The following is a 23,530-nucleotide window of genomic DNA, read 5'->3' on the forward strand; positions in this document are numbered from 1 at the left end:
CTCTCTTAACCCCCTGCAGTGGGTTTGATAGTTTGATTAATAGAGTGGCTCTGAAAGGTACAGACCTCCCGCAGAGCCACCACAGTAGGCCGCGGAGCTGGGGCCTCCCAGGCCTCCGTTAAGGACAGGGTCGGAGCTTCCACTACCCAGGGCCAGGGCTAGGGCGCTGGGGGTGTGGGGGGAGGAGGAGGGAGAGCTGGGGATGGAGGGAGCCCGCGCCGGCTGGTCCCCGAGATGTGTGGAACCTGGAGCCAGAGAACAGACAGAGAGAAAAGAGATGGTTATGAAAGCATATAGAGTTCAAATAGAGCCACCTCAAATAGAGACACCTAAACTATAGCCTCCTCAACTATAGCCTCCTCAACTATAGCCTCCTCAACTATAGCCTCCTCAAATAGAGACACCTCAACTATAGCCTCCTCAACTATAGCCTCCTCAAATAGAGCCACCTCAACTATAGCCTCCTCAACTATAGCCTCCTCAACTATAGCCTCCTCAAATAGAGCCACCTCAACTATAGCCACCTCAACTATAGCCACCTCAAATAGAGACACCTCAAATAGAGACACCTCAACTATAGCCACCTCAACTATAGCCTCCTCAAATAGAGCCACCTCAACTATAGCCTCCTCAAATAGAGCCACCTCAACTATAGCCACCTCAACTATAGCCTCCTCAAATAGAGCCACCTCAACTATAGCCAACTCAAATAGAGACACCTCAACTATAGCCAACTCAAATATAGCCACCTCAAATATAGCCACCTCAACTATAGCCACCTCAACTATAGCCACCTCAACTATAGCCTCCTCAACTATAGCCACCTCAACTATAGCCACCTCAACTATAGCCACCTCAAATAGAGCCACCTCAACTATAGCCTCCTCAACTATAGCCACCTCAACTATAGCCACCTCAACTATAGCCTCCTCAACTATAGCCACCTCAACTATAGCCACCTCAACTATAGCCACCTCAAATAGAGCCACCTCAACTATAGCCTCCTCAACTATAGCCACCTCAAATAGAGCCACCTCAACTATAGCCTCCTCAACTATAGCCACCTCAACTATAGCCTCCTCAACTATAGCCTCCTCAACTATAGCCACCTCAACTATAGCCACCTCAACTATAGCCACCTCAAATAGAGACACCTCAACTATAGCCTCCTCAACTATAGCCACCTCAACTATAGCCACCTCAACTATAGCCTCCTCAAATAGAGCCACCACAAATATAGCCACCACAAATATAGCCACCTCAACTATAGCCACCTCAAATAGAGCCACCTCAACTATAGCCTCCTCAACTATAGCCTCCTCAACTATAGCCACCTCAACTATAGCCACCTCAAATAGAGCCACCTCAAATAGAGCCTCCTCAACTATAGCCACCTCAACTATAGCCACCAACTATAGCCACCTCAACTATAGCCACCTCAAATAGAGCCACCTCAACTATAGCCTCCTCAACTATAGCCACCTCAACTATAGCCACCTCAACTATAGCCTCCTCAACTATAGCCACCACAAATATAGCCACCACAAATATAGCCACCTCAACTATAGCCACCTCAACTATAGCCACCTCAACTATAGCCACCTCAACTATAGCCTCCTCAACTATAGCCACCTCAACTATAGCCACCTCAACTATAGACACCTCAACTATAGCCACCTCAAATATAGGCACCTCAAATATTAGACACCTCAAATATAGCCACCTCAAATATAGCCACCTCAACTATAGCCACCTTTAGTACTGTAAGTGGACTATCCAGTAGGTTCTACATTGAAGAATGATCCTATATCATAAAGAACCGAGAGAAAGAAAGATTATTATTACTATTTTGATGTATTTATTTTATTTATATTCATAAAAAAAAAAATCTCCGGTAATATTTATTCTATATATATATTCTATATAATAGTTATCTCATGTATATATATTTTCCCCCCGTTCTCTAATCACAATACTTTTTGATTTACTTTATTGTTATTGTTGGTTTCATTTTCTCAACTGGTTTAAGCAACAGTGGCCTTGTCCATTCATGCTAATAAAGCTTATTTGAATCTGAAAGAAGAGTTGGTATGTTATGAAGACATGGGCCTACAAAGATCAGAGGGGTTTTTCTCTAAGTGTGCTATACAGTTACTATACAGTACATTTGTAGACAGATGAATGATTACTATTACTAGTCTGTTCAACCTCTCTTTCGTATCGTCTGAGATTCCTAAAGATTGGAAAGTGGCCGTGGTCATCCCCCTCTTCAAAGGGGGAGACACTCTAGATCCAAACTGTTACAGACCTATATCCATCCTGCCCTGCCTTTCTAAGTCTTCGAAAGCAAAGTGAACAAACAGATCATCGACCATCTCGAATCCTACTGTACCTTCTCCGCTATGCAATCCAGTTTCCAAGCTGGTCACGGGTGCACCTCAGCCACGCTCAAGGTCCAAAACGATATCATAAATACCATCGATAAAAAACAGTCTTCATTGACCTGGCCAAGGCTTTCGACTCTGTCAATCACTGTATACTTATCGGCAGACTCAACAGCTTTGGCTTCTCTAATGACTGCCTCGACTGGTTCACTAACTACTTTTCAGATAGAGTTCAGTGTGTCAAATCGGAGGGCCTGTTGTCCGGACCTCTGGAAGTCTCTATGGGGGTGCCACAGGGTTCAATTATTGGGCTGACTCTTTTCTCTGTATATATCAATAATGTCGCTCTGGCTACGGGTGATTCTTTGATCCACCTCTATGCAGACGACAGCATTCTGTATACGTCTGGCCTTTCTTTGGACACTGTGTTAACAAACATCCAAACGAGCTTCAATGCAATACAACACTCCTTCTGTGGCCTCCAACTGCTCTTAAATGCTAGTAAAACTAAATGAATGCTCTTCAACCGATCGCTGCCCACACCTGCCCGCCCGTCCAGCATCACTACTCTGGACTTAGCATCACTACTCTGACAAAGAATATGTGGACAACTACAAATACCTAGGTGTCTGGCTAGACTGTAAACTCTCCTTCCAGACTCACATTAAGCATCTCCAATTCAAAGTTAAATCTAGAATCGGCTTCCGATTTTGCAACAACGCCTCCTTCACTTATGGTGCCAAAAATACCCTCGTAAAACTGACTATCCTGCCGATCCTTAACTTTGGCAATGTCATTTACAAAATAGCCTCCAAAACTCTACTCAGCAAACTGGATGTAGTCCATCATAGTGCCATCTGTTTGTCACCAAAGCCCCATATACTACCCACCATTGCGACCTGTATGCTCTCGTTGGCTGGTCCTCGCTACATATTCGTCACCAAACCCACTGGCTCCATGTCATCTATAAGTCTTTGCTATGTAAAGCTCCGCCTTATCTCAGCTCACTGGTCACCATAGCAACACCCACCCGTAGCACACGCTCCAGCAGGTATCTTTCACTGGTCATCCCCAAAGCCAACACCCCCTTTGGCCACCTTTCCTTCCAGTTCTCGGCTGCCAATGGCTGGAACGAATTGCAAAAATCACTGAAGTTGGAGACTTATATCTCCCTCATTAACTTCAAGCATCGGCTGTCAGAGCAGCTTACCGATCGCTGCAGCTGTACACAGCCCATCTGTAAATAGCCCATCCAACCATCTACCTACCTCATCCCCATATTTTTTTTTCTTTTTTTTCTGCTCTTTTGCACCGCAGTATTTCTACTTGCACATTCATCATCTGCACATTTGTCACTCCAGTGTTAATTGATAAATTGTAATTACTTCGCTACTATGGCTTATTTATTGCCTTACCTCCTTACTTCATTTGCATACACTGTAGATAGACGTTCTTTTGTGTTATTGACTATACTTTGTTTATTCCATGTGTAACTCTCTGTTGTTGTTTTTGTTGCATTGCTTTGCTTTATCTTGGCCAGGTCACAGTTGTAAATGAGAACTTGTTCTCAACTGGCCTACCTGGTTAAATAAAGGTGAAATAATACAAAAATTTAAAAAAGATCTTATGATCCTATTGAAGTGAATGGCTTTTCAATCACTTTTGGGGATTTCTAGCGTGAAGTTTAGGGAGATATGTTGGGGGTTTGTCACGTTCCACTCAACAAAATTCAGAGTCCACGTTTAAGAAGCACATGCCAGTGATGCCTAAGGTCAGGGGTCATGTTTCAGAGACCCCAGTGTGATTAACATGACATAATGGGTTCCAAAGTCACGGACATGGACACATTACCCGAAAGTCGGAATGCAACCCTGACTACGTCAGACATACAGTACATGCCTGTACATCGATGAAAGAGGATACGCCAGAGAAAGATGTTTGAAGTATCTAAAGACCAAGTGGTTCCTTAACATTGGTTGTCGGTTGGTTAGTTAAATGGTTGATAGTGATTGAGTAGTAATAATTTATATAGACTGAGCAAGATTGAGTGTCACTGTTGAATTTATAGGGGGGGGATCACCTAATCATAAGTGATACTACACCAAAAACAAAGGTAATTTTTTTCTAGACTGTATTTATGGAGGTAGACATATTGAATGCATCCAGGCATTGTTAGTCTAGCGCTGACCCGCAGTAGTTGTAATATGAGGCCAATTGTTTTATTTTTGGTTTAAGTAGGCACTAACAGAATGACTATTTAAAGTTCAGTAAATTACTACGAAAATTGTCTGTCTTGTTGAGTGTATGTGTCATAATTAAAAACAAAAATGATTAAAAGCTTTACTAATTCACTAGGAACAATGGAAATGGCTATCGTCACCATTTCGCCCTAAAGCCACAACATCCAAAAATAGGGACATCATCAGCAACAACAGCAACAAACAAGCCACAATGAACTACATTGAACCCTTGAACATTTCAATAACACGTTATTTTAAGACACGAGGGATGAGAGGAGGAATAGTTCATCAAAGCCTATGGGGATTATGGTAGCTGGGAAGGAGCTCCATGGTCTTTCTCAGCGCGCTATGTCTGTTTTTCTGGATGGCATGGCGGAAGAATGTGAAAAATGAGTCGTCAGGTGTGTGGCCCATGGTCCATCATTAAGACTGCCGTCAGCGGACAACATGGCGACCGGCCACCGTTTCTGGCATCTCTCTGGGAGCGATTGATCTATGGCCAGGTCCAAAATGGCTGCCCAGTTGCGGTCTTTCTATGCTCATGAACACTGGAGAGGCTGTCGACTAGGCCAGTGGTTCCCAAACTTTTTCGCTTACTGTACCACCAACTCAATTTACCCGCACGTGCACTTTATCAGTCGGCCGATGGTCTCATGAGTCTTCTCAAGTACACCCTGTGGATGGGCCAAGTACCCCCAGGGGTCCTAGTACCCCTGGTTGGGAACCACTGGACTAGGTGGCCATTTTGGTTTTGCGACAATGCTAACATAATGCATTAGGACCCATGTTGGCAGTAATACTGATCTCTGTTACCTGATGACTGACTGACATGGTGCATTACGTCATGTGGTAGGCTGCACTGTACAAGTCTTGTGGAGGTTTTCTAAATGGGGCTGTATGTGCTGGTGTAGTTGAAGAGGAGGGCTAAGACCTGGGCTGTTTGTTTGTGTAGAGGGTTGCTCTGGTGCCCCTAGGCTCTTGGTGCCTCAGTGTGTGTATGTGTGTGATGTGTGTGTGTGTGTTTGTGCTGTGTGTTTTTAGATGGTCATTTGTAGAATGTCTATGTATAACGCACACTCCCATAACTATACTTAGTTCATATGGACACACCCTTATCCTGCTTATAAATTACCACTACATCTACTATTCAGAGTCCCCCTATGATCACATTACTACTACACTGACAGGTCCCCCTATGGACTCTAACCCAGAGGTGTGGTGGTGGTGCCGAGCCTCTCGCTGTCCTCCCATTGTAATCCCCTATCTTGCTTGTCCTCAGCAGCTGACCTATGTTCAGTGGAGCCCAGCCCCGATCCTCCTGTTCAATCCCAGATTAATTTAGAGAGGGACTGTGGACAGCTGTGGCAGCTCACTCCACCTGCCTCCCAAATGGCACCCTGTTCCCTATGTGGTGCACTACTTTTGACTGCACTGCTTTTGACCAGAGCTCTATGAGCCCTAGTAAAAAAGTAGTGCACTATATAGGGAATAGGGTGCCATTTGGGACACAGAGGTTTATTAAGAAGAGTATGTTTGTCAGGACCTCTAAAGCAGTCTGCTATGGGAGGATTCTGAGGAATGTGGGCTATGTGACACTGAGAATGGCCTACTTTGACTCAACAACACTGGGTCACACACTGTCGCAGCACCTCGATGGGGTTGTGGCTTCAAAATGGCCGCTTGGCCCTACAGTCATGGTTGTGACTGAGGATGACCTTTGTGGTCATATAGTGACCTTAGGTCATCATAGGTCTCTACATCTTAAAAGAGGAGTGTGGGATTTCCTTCTAGGGATCTGTTCAGTGGTAGACTGATGAATAGGAGGAGGGGAAGATGGGAGGAGGAAAAGAGGAGACTGGGGTTGTAAAGTGGTTGCTTATCTTTCTACATCCATTGAGCTTTCTGAAACACGATATCCAAAGAAACTTTAAGAGCTTTGAAAGGTTTGGCGACCGTATATGGGTGGTCTTTAAGTTTGTTGTCAGCACCATTTTCTACATTTAGACTCTCAATGGTAATTTGTCAAATCTATATATAGGATAGTATATACTGTATATATAGTTAAAGCTACAATATGTCACTTTTTGGTTGACCTGACTAAATTCACATAGAAATGCGAGTTATAGATCTGTCATTCTGTTTGAAAACAAGTCTAAGAAGTGGTTGATGTGCGATATTTATATGCTTCCTGTGCTTTGTTTAGTTTTTTTTGCGTCTATTACTCACACCAGTTCTAATCAGCTGAAAACACAATATGTTTGGTTATGGAAACGATATTTCACAGCGGTTTAAATGGTACAATGATTCTCTACACTAGACATACTTGCAGGAGCGTGTAGAGTGTGTGTCAGAGACAGGATATTATCTGGCCCGAAATGAAGGGAGTGGTTTTATCAGTGCTCTGGTGCTGGAAATGTTTTGCAACATCCAGGTGTTTATAGCCCTGACATCGTAACATCCCTTCTATCAGATGTTAGTATCTGTAGGGCCGTGTGAGTGTGTATGTGGGTGTATGTGTACACTGAGTGTACAAAACATTAAGGCTTCTTTCATAATATTGAGTTGCACCCCCCTTTGCCCTCAGAACAGCCTCAATTTGCTGGAGCATGGACTCTACAAGGTGTCGAAAGTGTTCCACAGGGATGCTGGCCCATGTTGACTCCAGTGCTTCCCACAGTTGTGTCAAGTTGGCTGGATGTCCTTTGGTGGACCATTCTTGATACACACGGGAAACGGTTGAGCGTGAAAACCCCAGCAACGTTGCAGTTCTTGACACAAACCGGTGCACCTGGCACCTACTACCATACCCCATTCAAAGGAACTTACATTTTTTGTATGGCCCAGTCACCCTACATACACAATCACCTACACAATCCATGTCTGAATTGTCTCAAGGCTTGAAAAATATGATTTAACCTGTCTCCTCCCCTTCCTCTACACTGATTGAAGTGGATTTAACAAGTGACATCAATAAGGGATCATAGCCTTCACCTGGATTAACCTGGTCAGTCTATGTCATGGAAGGTGTGTGTGTGTGTGTGTGTGTGTGTGTGTGTGTGTGTGTGTGTGCGTGCGTGCGTGCGTGCGTGCGTGCGTGCGTGCGTGTATAGAAGTAGAGGCTAGAGAGATCATGTTCATTGTAAACACAGACCGCGCTGGATGATACTAACTCACGTCATATGCTGCCCTTTATCGCTCATTACAATCCAGTGGTGAGTGCCCGCTGTGTGTGTGTGTGTGTGTGTGTGTGTGTGTGCCAGCATTAGCAACTGCTAGGGAAGAGTGAGAGAAGAGTGAGAGAAGGTGAGAGCGAGAGGGAGAGGGAGAGGGGGAGAGAGAGAGAGAAGGAGATAGAGGAAGAGGGAGAGAGAGAGAGAAGGAGAGAGAGGAAGAGGGAGAGGGGGAGAGAGAGAGAAGGAGAGAGAGGAAGAGGGGGAGAGAGAGAGAAGGAGATAGAGGAAGAGGGAGAGGGGGAGAGAAGGAGAGAGGAAGAGGGGAGAGAGAGAGGAAGATGGGGAGAGAGAGAGAAGGAGACCATGTCAGACCCAAGGATGTTTCAATGTTTCAGTCTGAAGGAGGGAGAAAAGAACGAGGGAGAAAGAAAGAAAGAACGAAAGAAAGAAAGAAATAATTACAGTGGCTGGAGTAGCTGTGGGTGGCGGGCGAGACTGTTCACTTGAGCGTGAACGAGCTGACATTCTAATGGAATCTATAATGTATGGGGAGAGGGTCAGAGTAATAGTGTCCTATTTCTCTACTGCTGTTCTCTCCCTCCCTCCAACACTATCACACCATCATCCTCCCCATTTACAGATATAGGATGTTCATTTGATCACTCCGTTACTGGACAACTTTCCTGCAGGACATTTAAAACGTGTCGTGTTGATTATAAGCCATTTGTTTATCCATTCATCCATTCATTCATTTATTCATTACTCTTAATCATTCATTAATTAACTGCTCAATCATCAATGAATTCATGCATTCATGTGTTCATTCATTGTCTCTGAATATCCAATTGTTGCTTCTTAGCGAGCATGCTAGCGAGGAGCCCTAATCTTGACCTTCAGTGTTCACTCACCCTACCAAGGGCACTCCCCCACTAGGGGAGCTCAGGAATTAGTGGACCTCATGTCAGTGCACAACACACACAGCTTAAGCCAGCTTAAAGGAGCACTCCCAAATGTATACCCTGCCCCACGGGACAAATTCAACCCGAAAGCCTATAAAAACACATTCAGACCTGCAGTCACATAAACAGACAAGACACTTCCTAACGTTGAAGAATCGGAACATAAAAGGTGATTTACTATCTATCAAGGTTAGAAGGAATTCATAGATTTGTCTGATGAACGATTGTAGGGTCTAGAGCAGCCGCTTCATGTTGCCGTAAACTCCTCGTAAGGTGATCCGTGCCTCAAGAAACTCAGCAGTAATCAGGCAGTTCTGTTGTCTGATAACAGACGACCTGGCAACAGTGCTTAGCAACAAGAGAAGTTCCTTGAACTCCTTGCAAAAACTCTGAAAAAGTACCCGTAGTGCTCTAGCTAAACGTTTTTAAAAGCACAGGTAATGTGCTAGTAACAACAGACATTCAGAACAAACCACAACACCATAACACCATCTCCCTTTGCAGCTAACGAGTTCCTAGTAAAAAATGCACGGTGAAAAGACCCATAGGTGTGCATTTCCTGTGCAGTTTTCATGTAGGCCCATAGTATTGACCGTTGGCTTAGTGCCACTGCAGTTGTCGTATCTATCAATACCCCAGAGCCACACTCCAGCCTCAGACAGTGTGCAGTGTGCGCTGCAGCCCTAAGTGTAATGTATTGATGTGGCTTTCATTGATCGCGCTGTCAGCCACCTCCCTGTGTGTCTCCAGAGTGCCTAATGGAGCAGACCAGATCCAAAAATGGCGGCTGTGTAATGTAATATAATGAGAACAGTGCTAACAGGGCGGCATGAGGGCATGTCGATGCCTCGCTAACTGCTGTGACCTCCATGGCTGCATGGAGAATAAGCGTGTTAGTATGAGGGCAATTTACAGGTGGGCAAACAAGCAGCACTTAATGAAAATACCATGTCCGCATTATATATCAGCACAGTAAGGTGTAGTTTATTTAACTCTCTCTCTCTCCCTCTCCCTCTCCCCCTCCCTCTCCCCCTCCCCCTCCCTCTCCCTCTCCCCTCCCTCTCCCCTCCCTCCCGCCCCTCCCTCCCTCCCCCTTACCTCACCGAGAGGGATATATTTAGACGGAGCTTGATTCGTCCTAAGAAGCAAAACAATGATGACACGTTGATGAGGTTGTGCCTGATTTGGTTGTGTAGCTTCGTAATTGGACTGTTAAAATAAGACAGGCCTTCAACCTTACCTGTCTTTCTACATGATACACCTAACAAAGATGTGTCATTTTAACATTTCCGCTTGTCCAATCTCCGGAAACGCTCTGCCAAATTTGAATTTGCATTTAATTATGGCTCAATACAAAAAGCCATTAAGTCATAGAAGGATATAGGAGTGAACATTCGCTGTTTTTTCATTTTGACCGTTTGTCTGCCCTTTTCACAGACTATGTAAAGAGGGACCTTGTGCACCAGTTGGCTTGATAGGGGACCTACAGATGTAGGATCTACATTTGATCACCCTGTTGCAGGAGGTTTGAGTTTTAAAAAGGTTTTTGAAGTTTGTCATTTCCACTTTGAAATTTCACACTAGATTTTCTCTGTAGTATAACCCACATAATAATTCACATTTCCTGTTGCTGCAGGATTATTTTCCTGCGTAGCAAACTGGCTCAAATTAAGATCCTACATCTGTAAGTAAATAAGTATAAAGAGCTCAGCAATTCGCCTCTCAAAACAGTCTAAAAGCACAGTTGTAGCTACTTTAGGCACACCTGCCTGCCACAGCAGAAATAAAGTATGTTTGGCATATTGCAAATGAAGCGTACGGCCTCCCACCCACCCACTTATCTTTCCCACTTCATGTTCATTATCTGTATTTAGAGTGTGTAATCAAGCATGGGGGCTCTCGGCATACTGCTGAGAGGTAGCGTGTGTCCCGTAGTGAAGACATGTTTCCCCCGCTGTGAGTGGGTCGCAAGAACATACACACACATGCAAACACACACACACACACACACACCATACAGACAGGAGAAGACGTGTTGTTGCCGCGAGGTTGCAGGGTCTGGCTCCCACACTCCTCCTTTCACTTGTTCCCTCTCTTCCTGTTATTATCGTGGCAGGTGGTGAGACAGCGTCTACTTTGCTCTCCATTAATACCTCTGGAAGTGCATTTGGATCTGACTTCCTGTGTCAAGGCGCTGTATTGAAGCACATGACATAAGTGCACACCTCTGAGCTCTGTGATGCGGGTGGGGCCCTTGTTACTAAATCCCTGACTGACGATCGATCATAAATGGATAAATGAAAAAGTTTACACCATGTCAGATTCCATCCTCCTAGGGCCTGTAGTACTGTAGACACTGTAGCATTTAAGGCCAGTACCTGACCATGTGACCCGATCAGGAAAAGTCCCCTAGCCGCTACAGTCCATAGCTAGGGCCTGGAGTTTTCCCTAGTCAGGTAACATAAATAGGAAAAACTCCTGGCCCCACATAGAGCATACAAGTAATAGTAGAGAGAAGTACTCTAAGTGCACGTAACTGCCAAATTAAAGGAAACACTAACCTAACTTGTCTTAATAGGCCGTTGGGCCACCACACGTGTTTCCTTTATTTTGGCAGTTACCTGTATAGCATAACAGTCATACTGACTTACCCAGTATCCTGAGTTGAGTGACGGCTCCATGCAGACCGAAGAACATCCACAGGGGCCGGGAGTTGTCCACACACACTTGCATCCCCGCATTGGTGCCATTGTGGCTCAAGATCACCTCCCCTTCCTGGTTGACCAGGAAGCCCAGTATATCACTGCTCTGGAGCAGCGTGGGCACTCGGCATACAGCCCAGAATTCCTTGCGGTCGACTAAGGCCTCCGGGTTGTAGGGCAGGTCGCTAGGGCGCAGCACGGCGGGGTCGCATGATGTCACGCCATAGGACAGCGATCCCGACCTAGCTGGGCTCGACTTGGTCACCTTGATAAACACGGTCTCGCCGGTACGCAGTGGCCGGTCAGTGAAGACAAGCGTTCGCTCCTCTCTGGCGTGCTCGGATCTCGCCACTGTCTGCTCGTCGAGCGTCTTGATGTGGGCACCGCGGAGGGCGTGGAAATGGAGGTCGCTTTCGAGGGAGTGTGGGAGGACAGAGGACTGCTGGGTGTTAAGGGAGTTCTGGGGGATGGGGCAGGAGGCGGAGGGAGGGGCCAGGTGGAGATGGGCGTGGTTATGTGGGTGGGCTGGGCCAGAGCCGTTCACTTCCTGCAGGTTGAGGTCACAGAGGCTGACAGAGAGGCGGGATTCATCTGCCTCGCGGCGGAGAGAGGAGGAGCGTACGGTGGTGAAGGAGCGGGGACGGAGGAAGTCGGGAGGGACCATCTCACTCTCTGGAAGAAAAGAAGAAGGGAGAGAGAGAGGGAGAGCGAGGGAGAGAGAGAGAGGGAGAGAGAGGGGGGAGAGAGAGAGAGAGAGAGAGAGAGAGAGAGAGAGGAGAGAGAGAGAGAGAGAGACAATTTTGGTTTCTATAATCATTGTAAATTGTGCTGAAATATAAAGAGAAAGAGAGACCATTATATCTGAGAAAGAGACAAAGAGAGATAAAATGAGGGAGAGTCAACTAATAATAATACTGTAGTGTTGTTGTGTTGTCATTTGTTAGTGTTCTAATTATTTGACAGTTTATACAGCCGTTTCTGTCGCAATGTATTGTTTTGCCAACCTTGGAATATTCCTTGAATTGAAAAGAGAGAGAAGCAGAGAGGAACAGAGAGAGAGAATAAAAGGAAGAGAGACACAAGCCAAGCACGAAAGAAAAGGCCTAAATTGGCGGATGTTATTAACTAGTACAAGATGTAGGATATAGCTAATTAGCTGGTACAGCAGCAGAGGAATGTGTCATTTCGATTGTTTAAAGCTAAATTCCATTTTAAAAATTACAGATTTGGTTGAGTGCTTTAATATCAGTAGGGAGCAGAATCAGCTTCTTTCACATGAGGAGGACAAAGTGCTTAATTAACCAGCCTTGGATGATACTATTAAAGAAATTTGTGTTTGTGAGACAGTGTGTGTGTGTGCGTGTGTATGTGTGTGTGTGTGTGTGTGGAGCTCCCTCCTTCTGCATTTCCAGCAGGGTATAGTACAGTATCATCCTTCTACAGTGAGCCATTTATATCTGCCAACACATGTCCCCCTTCACACAGTAGGGCAGGTAGTAGTAACACACACACACACATACACACACAGAGAGAGAGAGAGAATGCCCTTCTTATAGTCTCCCCCTTCCCCACCCAACCCTGCTGGGCAGCTGCCTGCCTGAAAAGAAGGTCTCTAAATGCGCCCCCCACCCCCCCACCCCTCCCACACACTCCCCATCAGCCCAGCACTGGGAGAATTAGCCCTGGGGTGTTTTCAATAGGAGCGGAACAGAACCTAAATGGAAGCAAACGTAACAAAACGGGGAGGCACCTACAGTACCTGAATTTCTCCAATAGAAACTCTCATTTTCGTTGCGACTAATGATCTCAGACAGAGAGAGAAAAAGGTAGAGGAGGGAGAGAGGGAGGGGGAGAGGGGAAGGGAGGGACAAAGAAGAGGGACTGTCATTGCTCAGAGGGTTGTAAGTGGATATGGAAAATGAGTGACGAGACTGACCACCTTTGTTGATGGACAGAGAGAGAGATTGGGGAGATGGATAGCAAGGTAAGCAGGGGGAGGGCAAGAGAAAGAAAATTACATTGTTGACCACCACCTCTGAGGGCAGAAGATAGGGAGAGAGCCCATCACTCAGAGAGAGAGAGAACGAGACAGAGAGAAAGCGGGACCACCAGAAAATGACAGCGAGTGACCCCCTCTTTTGAGATAGGAGACCCGATCATTTCGGAGCGAGGGAGCGACAGACTGACAGAAAGAAAGAGAGGGAGAGAGAGAGAGAGAGAGAGAGAGAGAGAGAGAGGATAAAAGCCAGCATCTACCAGTCCTCTCGGGAGAGGTCTAGTCTGCAGCCAGGCCCATTTCACCCCCTGCTCCCTCTGAGGCCTGTCCCAGAAAGCCTTTTAGAGGCCAGGGCCAGCTCTGGACATAAACCTCTTACCCCTTAATTACTACTCTCATGAGGCCTGCCTGACAGCCGGCCTGAGCGTGTGTGTGTGTTTGTCTGCTAATAACAGCAGTGAAACCACAGAAAGCTAAACTCTCTTAGCCTGTCCCATCTGAAAGGGCCGAAAGGGACCCTGGCCAGAGTGGGATTACCTTCCACTCGGAAAGCATTCAAATGTATTTTGTCCTAATATGGACACCGTACAAATGTTAATGGCTGGCAAGGCAATGTAGGGCATTTGAATGTGTGCCAGAAAAGACTCTGCTGTCCATTTGTGAGCTATTTGGAATTTTGGTGTACATTCCTTTTCCACTTCAATGTGAGGAACGGTATGACGTTTAAATGTGTTAACAACGGCCAGAGAACCTATGCTGTCTAATGCGGTGAGGAAAGTCTAATTGAGAACCGGTTGCGACCCGTCAGGCTGACCAAGCCGGCGAGATTATCAGACCTTCGTCTTCCTTGTTGTTCACTAAGAAGATTATGTCCAGATTGTACAGGGGAAAAAAGCGAGGTTTCTGTTTTTGTGCTGGCTGCAATAAATGTTAGAGTCAAACCAGGATCCAGGAACCAGCTCCAACTCTTACCCAATACCAGATAATTCAATCAAACTTCACTAAATCATTTCAAAGAGGCACCGTAAGGGAATATTTCTGTGGTCGACTAAAAGGCAACAACTGACGTCCTATACTAATTTTACATCTGAGTTATTTAGCAAGAGCTCTTATCCAGAGTGACGTAGAGTAGTATACATACATTTTCACACTTCCTCCCAGTGGGAATCGAACCGACAACGCTGCTGTTGCAAGCGCCACACTCTACCAACTGAGCCACACTGGCCACACTGGTTACATACTATACTGTGTGTGACTGACAGAGGACATCATTAGGGTTATAGGTGCTCATTCAGTCTATCAAAAGACCAGAGGACAAAGACACCTTACAGTGTGTGATCCTCCTGTTTGGCAATGCTGATTCAACGTAGCTCATCCTCCAACTGCCATCCCTTTGATCAGTTCCCGCCTTTAAATCCAAGATGGCAGCCCAGTTTGCCTCAAAGTCATGTCAAGTGTCAATTAGCATTAGCGGCTAATGCACAGACAGCTCTGGAAACTGACGGTATTAATGTATCACGAGACTACGGGACTTTAATTGTTCTATTTGATCTTTGTTGGGAGTACAACATGGATGGAACAGTGGCTTGAAAAAGCGTGCATTCGTCTCAGTGACTGCTAATCGACCGTTAAACTAACAGCCCAGAAAGCACACAGTGCTGTTAACGCTGTTAGCGCCCGAGGCTAGCAGAGAGAGAGATGACTACCGCTAGCTCTTTATTTAATCTGATGCTTCCTACTTCCTCTGTCCTCTCCTACTGTAGCGTCCAATAGGCACTTAGTGGATGCCGCAGACCGGCTATGTAAATGAATACAATTATCAAAATCTATTTCTATTTCATTAAACTTTTCATTTCTCAAACAGTCGAATGCAGAGGGGCTACCTTCAATGAAGTATTCCTAACGAGGCGAGGAGACAAATCGTAGCACTTTGCAACATACTTAAGCCAAATGATTGGGGAAGGAAAGGGATTCTCCCTTGGCGGTGGGAGTACGTGTGCGTGATCGCATGTGCGTAGATCAGGCATACTAACTTCTAACATCCCCAATGCCAGCCCTGATTCCAATGCTGGACGGACTCTCACTCTCTAGACCAGGGATGGGCAACTGGGGCCCGCGGACCAAAAATAAAGAAATATACAGTACAAAGTCAAAAGTTTGGACACACCTGCTGATTCAAGGGTTTCTTTATTTTTTTAGTATTTTCTACATTGTAGAATAATAGGGAATACATCACAACTGTGAAGCAACACATATGGAATCATGTAGTAACCAAAAATAATATCAAAGTAGCCTTGATGAAAGCATTGCCTACTTTTGGCCTTCTCTCAACCAGTTTCATGAGGTAGAATGGAATGCACTATATCATTGTGTTTACTTGATAGCTAACTACACAAATAGCTAGCTAGAACAAAGTGTTAATAAGATAAAAATTAATTTAAAAGATTTAAAAGCAATACAAAATATACTTAATCCAAAATAACAATCCCAAACAGATATGAGACAACTAAGGACTGACTTCAGACAATGTTTTTGGTATTTTTTTGGAATGCATTTCAATTACCTGCTGTCACAGTTACCAGCCCTTTCAAGCTTAACATCCTTATCATTTATCGCCCTCCAGGTTCCCTCGGAGAGTTCATCAATGAGCTTGATGCCTTGATAAGCTCCTTTCCTGAGGACGGCTCACCTCTCACAGTTCTGGGCGACTTTAACCTCCCCACGTCTACCTTTGACTCATTCCTCTCTGCCTCCTTCTTTCCACTCCTCTCCTCTTTTGACCTCACCCTCTCACCTTCCCCCCCTACTCACAAGGCAGGCAATACGCTCGACCTCATCTTTACTAGATGCTGTTCTTCCACTAACCTCATTGCAACTCCCCTCCAAGTCTCCGACCACTACCTTGTATCCTTTTCCCTCTCGCTCTCATCCAACACTTCCCACACTGCCCCTACTCGGATGGTATCGCGCCGTCCCAACCTTCGCTCTCTCTCCCCGCTACTCTCTCCTCTTCCATCCTATCATCTCTTCCCTCTGCTCAAACCTTCTCCAACCTATCTCCTGATTCTGCCTCCTCAACCCTCCTCTCCTCCCTTTCTGCATCCTTTGACTCTCTATGTCCCCTATCCTCCAGGCCGGCTCGGTCCTCCCCTCCCGCTCCGTGGCTCGACGACTCATTGCGAGCTCACAGAACAGGGCTCCGGGCAGCCGAGCGGAAATGGAGGAAAACTCGCCTCCCTGCGGACCTGGCATCCTTTCACTCCCTCCTCTCTACATTTTCCTCCTCTGTCTATGCTGCTAAAGCCACTTTCTACCACTCTAAATTCCAAGCATCTGCCTCTAACCCTAGGAAGCTCTTTGCCACCTTCTCCTCCCTCCTGAATCCTCCTCCCCCTCCCCCTCCTCCCTCTCTGCCGATGACTTCGTCAACCATTTTGAAAAGAAGGTCGACGACATCCGATCCTCGTTTGCTAAGTCAAACGACACGGCTGGTTCTGCTCACACTGCCCTACCCTGTGCTCTGACCTCTTTCTCCCCTCTCCAGATGACATCTCGCGTCTTGTGACGGCCGGCCGCCCAACAACCTGCCCGCTTGACCCTATCCCCTCCTCTCTTCTCCAGACCATTTCCGGTGACCTTCTCCCTTACCTCACCTCGCTCATCAACTCATCCCTGACCGCTGGCTACGTCCCTCCCGTCTTCAAGAGAGCGAGAGTTGCACCCCTTCTGAAAAAACCTACACTCGATCCCTCCGATGTCAACAACTACAGACCAGTATCCCTTCTTTCTTTTCTCTCCAAAACTCTTGAACGTGCCGTCCTTGGCCAGCTCTCCCGCTATCTCTCTCAGAATGACCTTCTTGATCCAAATCAGTCAGGTTTCAAGACTAGTCATTCAACTGAGACTGCTCTTCTCTGTATCACGGAGGCACTCCGCACTGCTAAAGCTAACTCTCTCTCCTCTGCTCTCATCCTTCTAGACCTATCGGCTGCCTTTGATACTGTGAACCATCAGATCCTCCTCTCCACCCTCTCCGAGTTGGGCATCTCCGGCGCGGCCCATGCTTGGATTGCGTCCTACCTGACAGGTCGCTCCTACCAGGTGGCGTGGCGAGAATCTGTTTCCTCACCACGCGCTCTCACCACTGGTGTCCCCAGGGCTCTGTTCTAGGCCCTCTCCTATTCTCGCTATACACCAAGTCACTTGGCTCTGTCATAACCTCACATGGTCTCTCCTATCATTGCTATGCAGACGACACACAATTAATCTTCTCCTTTCCCCCCTCTGATGACCAGGTGGCGAATCGCATCTCTGCATGTCTGGCAGACATATCAGTGTGGATGACGGATCACCACCTCAAGCTGAACCTCGGCAAGACGGAGCTGCTCTTCCTCCCGGGAAGGACTGCCCGTTCCATGATCTCGCCATCACGGTTGACAACTCCATCGTGTCCTCCTCCCAGAGCGCTAAGAACCTTGGCGTGATCCTGGACAACACCCTGTCGTTCTCAACTAACATCAAGGCGGTGGCCCGTTCCTGTAGGTTCATGCTCTACAACATCCGCAGAGTACGACCCTGCCTCACACAGGAAGCGGCGCAGGTCCTAATCCAGGCACTTGTCATCTCCCGTCTGGATTACTGCAACTCGCTGTTGGCTGGGCTCCCTGCCTGTGCCATTAAACCCCTACAACTCATCCAGAACGCCGCAGCCCGTCTGGTGTTCAACCTTCCCAAGTTCTCTCACGTCACCCCGCTCCTCCGCTCTCTCCACTGGCTTCCAGTTGAAGCTCGCATCCGCTACAAGACCATGGTGCTTGCCTACGGAGCTGTGAGGGGAACGGCACCTCAGTACCTCCAGGCTCTGATCAGGCCCTACACCCAAACAAGGGCACTGCGTTCATCCACCTCTGGCCTGCTCGCCTCCCTACCACTGAGGAAGTACAGTTCCCGCTCAGCCCAGTCAAAACTGTTCGCTGCTCTGGCCCCCCAATGGTGGAACAAACTCCCTCACGACGCCAGGACAGCGGAGTCAATCACCACCTTCCGGAGACACCTGAAACCCCACCTCTTTAAGGAATACCTAGGATAGGATCAAGTAATCCTTCTCACCCCCCTTAAAAGACTTAGATGCACTATTGTAAAGTGGCTGTTCCACTGGATGTCATAAGGTGAAAGCACCAATTTGTAAGTCGCTCTGGATAAGAGCGTCTGCTAAATGACTTAAATGTAAATGTAAATGTAACAGGTGTGCCTTGTTAAAAGTCAATTTGTGGAATTTCTATCCTTATTAATGTATTTGAGCCAATCAGTTGTGTTGTGACAAGGTAGGGTTGGCATACAGAAGATAGACCTATTTGATAAAAGACCAAGTCCATATTATGTCAAGAACAGTTCAAATAAGCAAAGAGAAACGACACTCCTACCTACAGTATCTCTCCGAGACTCAGGTCTCCTTTTTTGTCCCTAGAATTTCTAGCAAATAGCTGGAGGCAGCACTTTCTCCTGTAGATCAAAAATTTTATGGAATGGTCTGCCTATCCATGTGAGAGACGTAGACTCGGTCTCGACCTTTAAGTCTTTATTGAAGACTCATCTCTTCAGTAGGTCCTATGATTGAGTGAAGTCTGGCCCAGGGGTGCGAAGGTGAACGGCAAGGCCTGGCCGGCTCCCCTCTCCCCACTGGGATTCTCTGCCTCTGACCCTATTACAGGGGCTGAGTCACTGGCTTACTAGTGCTCTTCCATGCCGTCCCTAGGAGGGGTGCGTCACTTGAGTGGGTTGAGTCACAGACGTGATCTTCCTGTTCGGTTTTGCGCCCCCCTCGGGCTCGTGCGGTGGAGGAGCTCTTCGTGGGCTGTACTTAGCCTGGTCTCAGGGTAATAAGTTGGTGATCTGTTGATATCCCTCTAGTGGTGTGGGGGCTGTGCTTTGGGAAAGTGGGTGGGTTGGCCCTGTCCAGGGGTGTCGTCAGACGGGGCCACAGTGTCCCCCGACCCACCCCTGTCTCAGTCTCCAGTATCTATGCTGTAATAGTCTATGTGTCGGGGGCTAGGGCCAGTTTGTTATATCCGGTATAATTCTCCTGTCTTATCTGGTGTCCTGTATGAATGTAAGTATGCTCCCTCTAATTCTCTCTCTCTCTCTCCCTCTCCCTCTCTCTCCCCTCCTGGAGGACCTGAGGCCTAGGATCATGCCTCAGGACTACCTGCCCTGATGACTCCTGGCTCTCCCCAGTCCACCTGGTCGTGCTGCAGCTCCAGTTTCAACTGTTCTGCTTGCGGCTAGGGAACCCTGACCTGTTCACCAGACTTGCTACCTTGTCCCGGCCCTGCTGTTTTCGACTCGCTCTCTCTCTCTACCGCACCTTCTGTCTCGACCTCTGAATGCTCGGCTATGAAATGCCAACTGACATTTACTCCTGAGGTACTGACCTGTCGCAACCTCTACAATCACTGTGATTATTATTTGACCCTGCTGGTCATTTATGAACATTTGAACAATCTGTCTTTAAATGGCCATGTATTCTTATAATCTCCACCCGGCACAGCCAGAAGAGGACTGGCCACCCCCCAGAGCCTGGTTCCTCTCTAAGTTTCTTCCTCGGTTCCTGCCTTTTTAGGGAGTTTTTCCTAGCCACCGTGCTTCTACATCTGCATTGCTTGCTGTTAGGGGTTTTAGGCTGGGTTTCTGTATAAGCACTTTGTGACATCCGCTGATGTAAAAAGGGCTTTAGAAATACATTTGATTGAATGATTCCTTAATAATAACACAATAACCCATAATGAGTTAGAATAATAGATTGCAGGGTGCAATTTAGAAATGTGGTTGTGAATCAGCAGTCACTCAATAAACCCATGTCGGCAAAAAAAATTATATTGATAAATTAACGGTCAGCTATCTAAAATTGTAGTAAGTATGGTCGAATTACTGACTGGGGTGGGGCCCCTTGATTATCGTTTATCATATTAAAAACTGCAAACAAATGACTAAATCTTCTCTCCACCCCATTGAAAAAAGTGTAACATTTAAGCAAACTTGCTTTAAAAAGGTAACAGGAAATTAATGGTAAAACCTCATTTATTTATCTTTGCTGTCACGAGGTGAGGCACAATGTTTTTTCGAGCGGGGGGGTATGGATGCGGCGCCTCATGATGAGTTCTGTTTTTTTGTGGCCCCACCCCCATGAAAGTTGCCCATCCCTGCTCTAGGCTCACTCAAATCAAATCACCAGGGTCTTTGAGAATGGCATCATGACATCATCAAACGGAGCCGAGAGTGGCATGTGGCTGTCTTTCATTACTGCAGAGCTCTGTCCTGAATTGGATTAGGGATAGACATTTGGAATCATGAGGAATAGCTGAGGACCCCAGAGACATGAGGGAGGCATGATGATCTCTCTCTCTCTCTCTCTCTCTCTGTCTCTCTCTCTGTCTCTGTCTCTGTCTCACTCTCTCTCTCAGAATTTGGTGCATGACCTGGTCTTACACTAGCTCTGGTCCAGAGCGTTCATACGATCCTCTACTTAGGGAAAAAAAATGTGTTAGTAGAGGAACTTGCTATTACCGTGGCCAAGAGCTAGTCTTACAGTATAACAAATACAGCAACCATCATGAAGATGTACTATGAGATTTGACAAGGATAATTTTTTTCTGCCGAGCTGAATGTTGACATTTATGAACACAGTTTCAAGATGTTAGGCTTTGGCCCAATTCTTCATGAAAGGAGGTCTCTGTCGACCAGTTCTAAACGGCAGTGCATGTTTACTTTGTGCCCCTAGAGAGAGAGAGGGAGGGGAATATGAGAGGGAAGATAAAAGAGGGAAGGACGCTGTGCCTATGCTGATAAAGTGGAGTGTGTGTTTGTGTATGTTTGTGTATGTTTGTGTGTGTGTGTGTGTGTAAGTATGTGTATGTGTGAGTGTATGCGTGTAACTGCACCAGCTGCTGCCCACTCATCATAGTGCACCTGCTATTTCAGCTAGAGACAAACTCCTTTGTCCCCATTGGTCCTTTTCAGATAGGCTGCCCACAGATGTGTGTTCTCATTGGCCGATTGGCCGAGGGCACAGATTTGCAATTGCAGCTCTCTGAAAGACGTTTCAAACAAAGTGGGCACTCTGGCCTCGCACACACACACACACACACACACACACACACACACACACACACACACACACACACACACACACACACACACACACACACACACACAGGCCATCCCAATCTAACCTTGTTAAGGAAACTAACTGTAATGGGGACACAGAGCGAGGCAGCTGTAGTCAATACAGTAGGAGAGAGAGAAAAAAGACGTATTAAAATTCAAAACACATTCAATTGAGAACCAAACGCAGCACCTGTTGGGCTCAACCAACAAATATACAAAATGGGGGAGGGGAGGGGGGGAGTTTGGGCTCTTTCTCTGAGCGTTTGATTGGGAATGGCAGTGAAGCTAGCAGGCTACTAATGCTGTGTGTGTGAGGGGAAGAGGAGGACGGAGAGGGAGAAGAAGGAGAGGGATAGGCTGGCTGGCTTAGTGGCATTGCTAGCTTTTCACATTAAAAAATACTATAGTATACAGTAGTATTTACAGTTAGTATAAATACTATAGTAAAATAACTGTAGTATATACTATAGTAATCAATGTAGTGTTTTGACGGATTGTAGTATACTGTAGTATTTATTGTAGTTATTAAGTGGACTGTAGTATACTGTAGTAATTACTGTAGGGTTATTGGGGACATTACATTCTTGTTTTATTATCTTTGACATATAAGTGGAGGCTTTCTCCTCGAGGAAACCTACTGGAGAAACACTAAAAGAGGAACTTTTCCAGTAGCTGTAGATAACACAGAGGCCTGAAAAAAATTGTCCAGCACTTCTGCTCTTTTCTATAACCTTTAGGGAACACAATATATGGTCTTTATGTGGCATGTAGGTTTCTTACTTATGGGTGGCATATATTGTGATATGGGGGAGGGGAATGGGCAGGGTATATGCAAATTAAATACTGTAGTATTTAGTATAGTTTGAAAAGTGTAGTGTTTTTGCAGACTGTAGTCTTTTTGTGGATATTTCTGTAGTGTTTGCTACAGTGTGTTTCTTGTGGATAATACTGTTGTATTTACTACAACATTCTATATTAAGTACTACACATGATAGAGGGATTCTACAGTTTACTACATAATTTTATAGTAAGTATTATAGTATTCTATAATCAGAGATGGGATTTGCACAGTTATAAGTCTGGCTTTTTTTTCTCTCTCTCTCTCTCTCTCTCTCTCTCTCTCTCTCTCTCTCTCTCTCTCTCTCTCTCTCTCTCTCTCTCTCTCTCTCTCTCTCTCTCTCTCTCTCTCTCTCTCTCTCTCTCTCTCTCTCTCTCTCTCTCTCTCTCTCTCTCTCTCTCTCTCTCTCTCTCTCTCTCTCTCTCTCTCTCTCTCTCTCTCTCTCTCTCTCTCTCTCAGAGCTTGGCTTTATTCACAAACTCTCAGGGATTCATAAGATGTGAGAGACTGATGGGAGTGGAGGATTGGGACATGACTGAAAGGAGGGAGAGGAGAAGTGGAGTAGGGGGGAAGGAGAGCAGCTCACAGCTGTGTTCTTTTAGAAGTAGAGCTGCACAGCTGAGACAGGCGGGGATGGATGGGGAGAGACGCATAAGGATGGGGAGGAGAGTGCCCGTGTTTGAGGTTTCCAGGAGAGACTAAGTGATGGAGAGATAAAGAGGGATGGAGAGAGGTGGAGAGAGAGAGAGAGTTGGAGAAAGAGAGAGGGGGTTGAGAGAGGTATAAAGAGAGAGAGGGATACAGTGAGTGAGTGGATAGAAAGAGAGAAAGAAAAGAGATGGAGTGGAGAGAGAGAGAGGCAGCGAGGGAGGGTTTGAGGGATGTTTGGGATGGTGCCGTATACCCTGATACTCCCTGGCTTTGGGCCAGTCGCTCCCTCGCCGGCAGGTCGATTTCGAGCCCCCAGGCTGGAAAGATCAACAGCCTTTTGTGAGGCGACACACACTACATGGCTCCAAAACAAAAGCCCAGGCACAAACGCTCTCCATAAGTCACAAAAACCCCAGAAGCCCCG

At 46.4% G+C, this 23,530-nt stretch overlaps 1 protein-coding gene and 1 non-coding gene across 2 annotated transcripts in view; both read right to left on the reverse strand.

Annotated features, from left to right (window-relative positions):
- Positions 1-23,530, reverse strand: part of LOC115143556 (E3 ubiquitin-protein ligase NEURL1-like) — a 69,844-nt gene that overhangs the window by 4,522 nt on the left and 41,792 nt on the right. Inside the window, exons 4-5 of the mRNA XM_065001503.1 lie at positions 11,408-12,130; positions 66-245 (exon numbers count right to left, since the gene is read on the reverse strand). Of these exons, the coding sequence (XP_064857575.1) occupies positions 66-245; positions 11,408-12,130 (903 nt within the window). The remainder of the gene's footprint in view (positions 1-65; positions 246-11,407; positions 12,131-23,530) is intronic.
- LOC115143809 (U7 small nuclear RNA) lies at positions 22,229-22,282 on the reverse strand. Its single transcript, XR_003865706.1, has one exon. It is a non-coding gene; the product is annotated as a U7 small nuclear RNA (small nuclear RNA).

Source organism: Oncorhynchus nerka, linkage group LG15, assembly GCF_034236695.1.
Source record: "Oncorhynchus nerka isolate Pitt River linkage group LG15, Oner_Uvic_2.0, whole genome shotgun sequence".
Lineage (NCBI taxonomy): Eukaryota > Metazoa > Chordata > Actinopteri > Salmoniformes > Salmonidae > Oncorhynchus > Oncorhynchus nerka.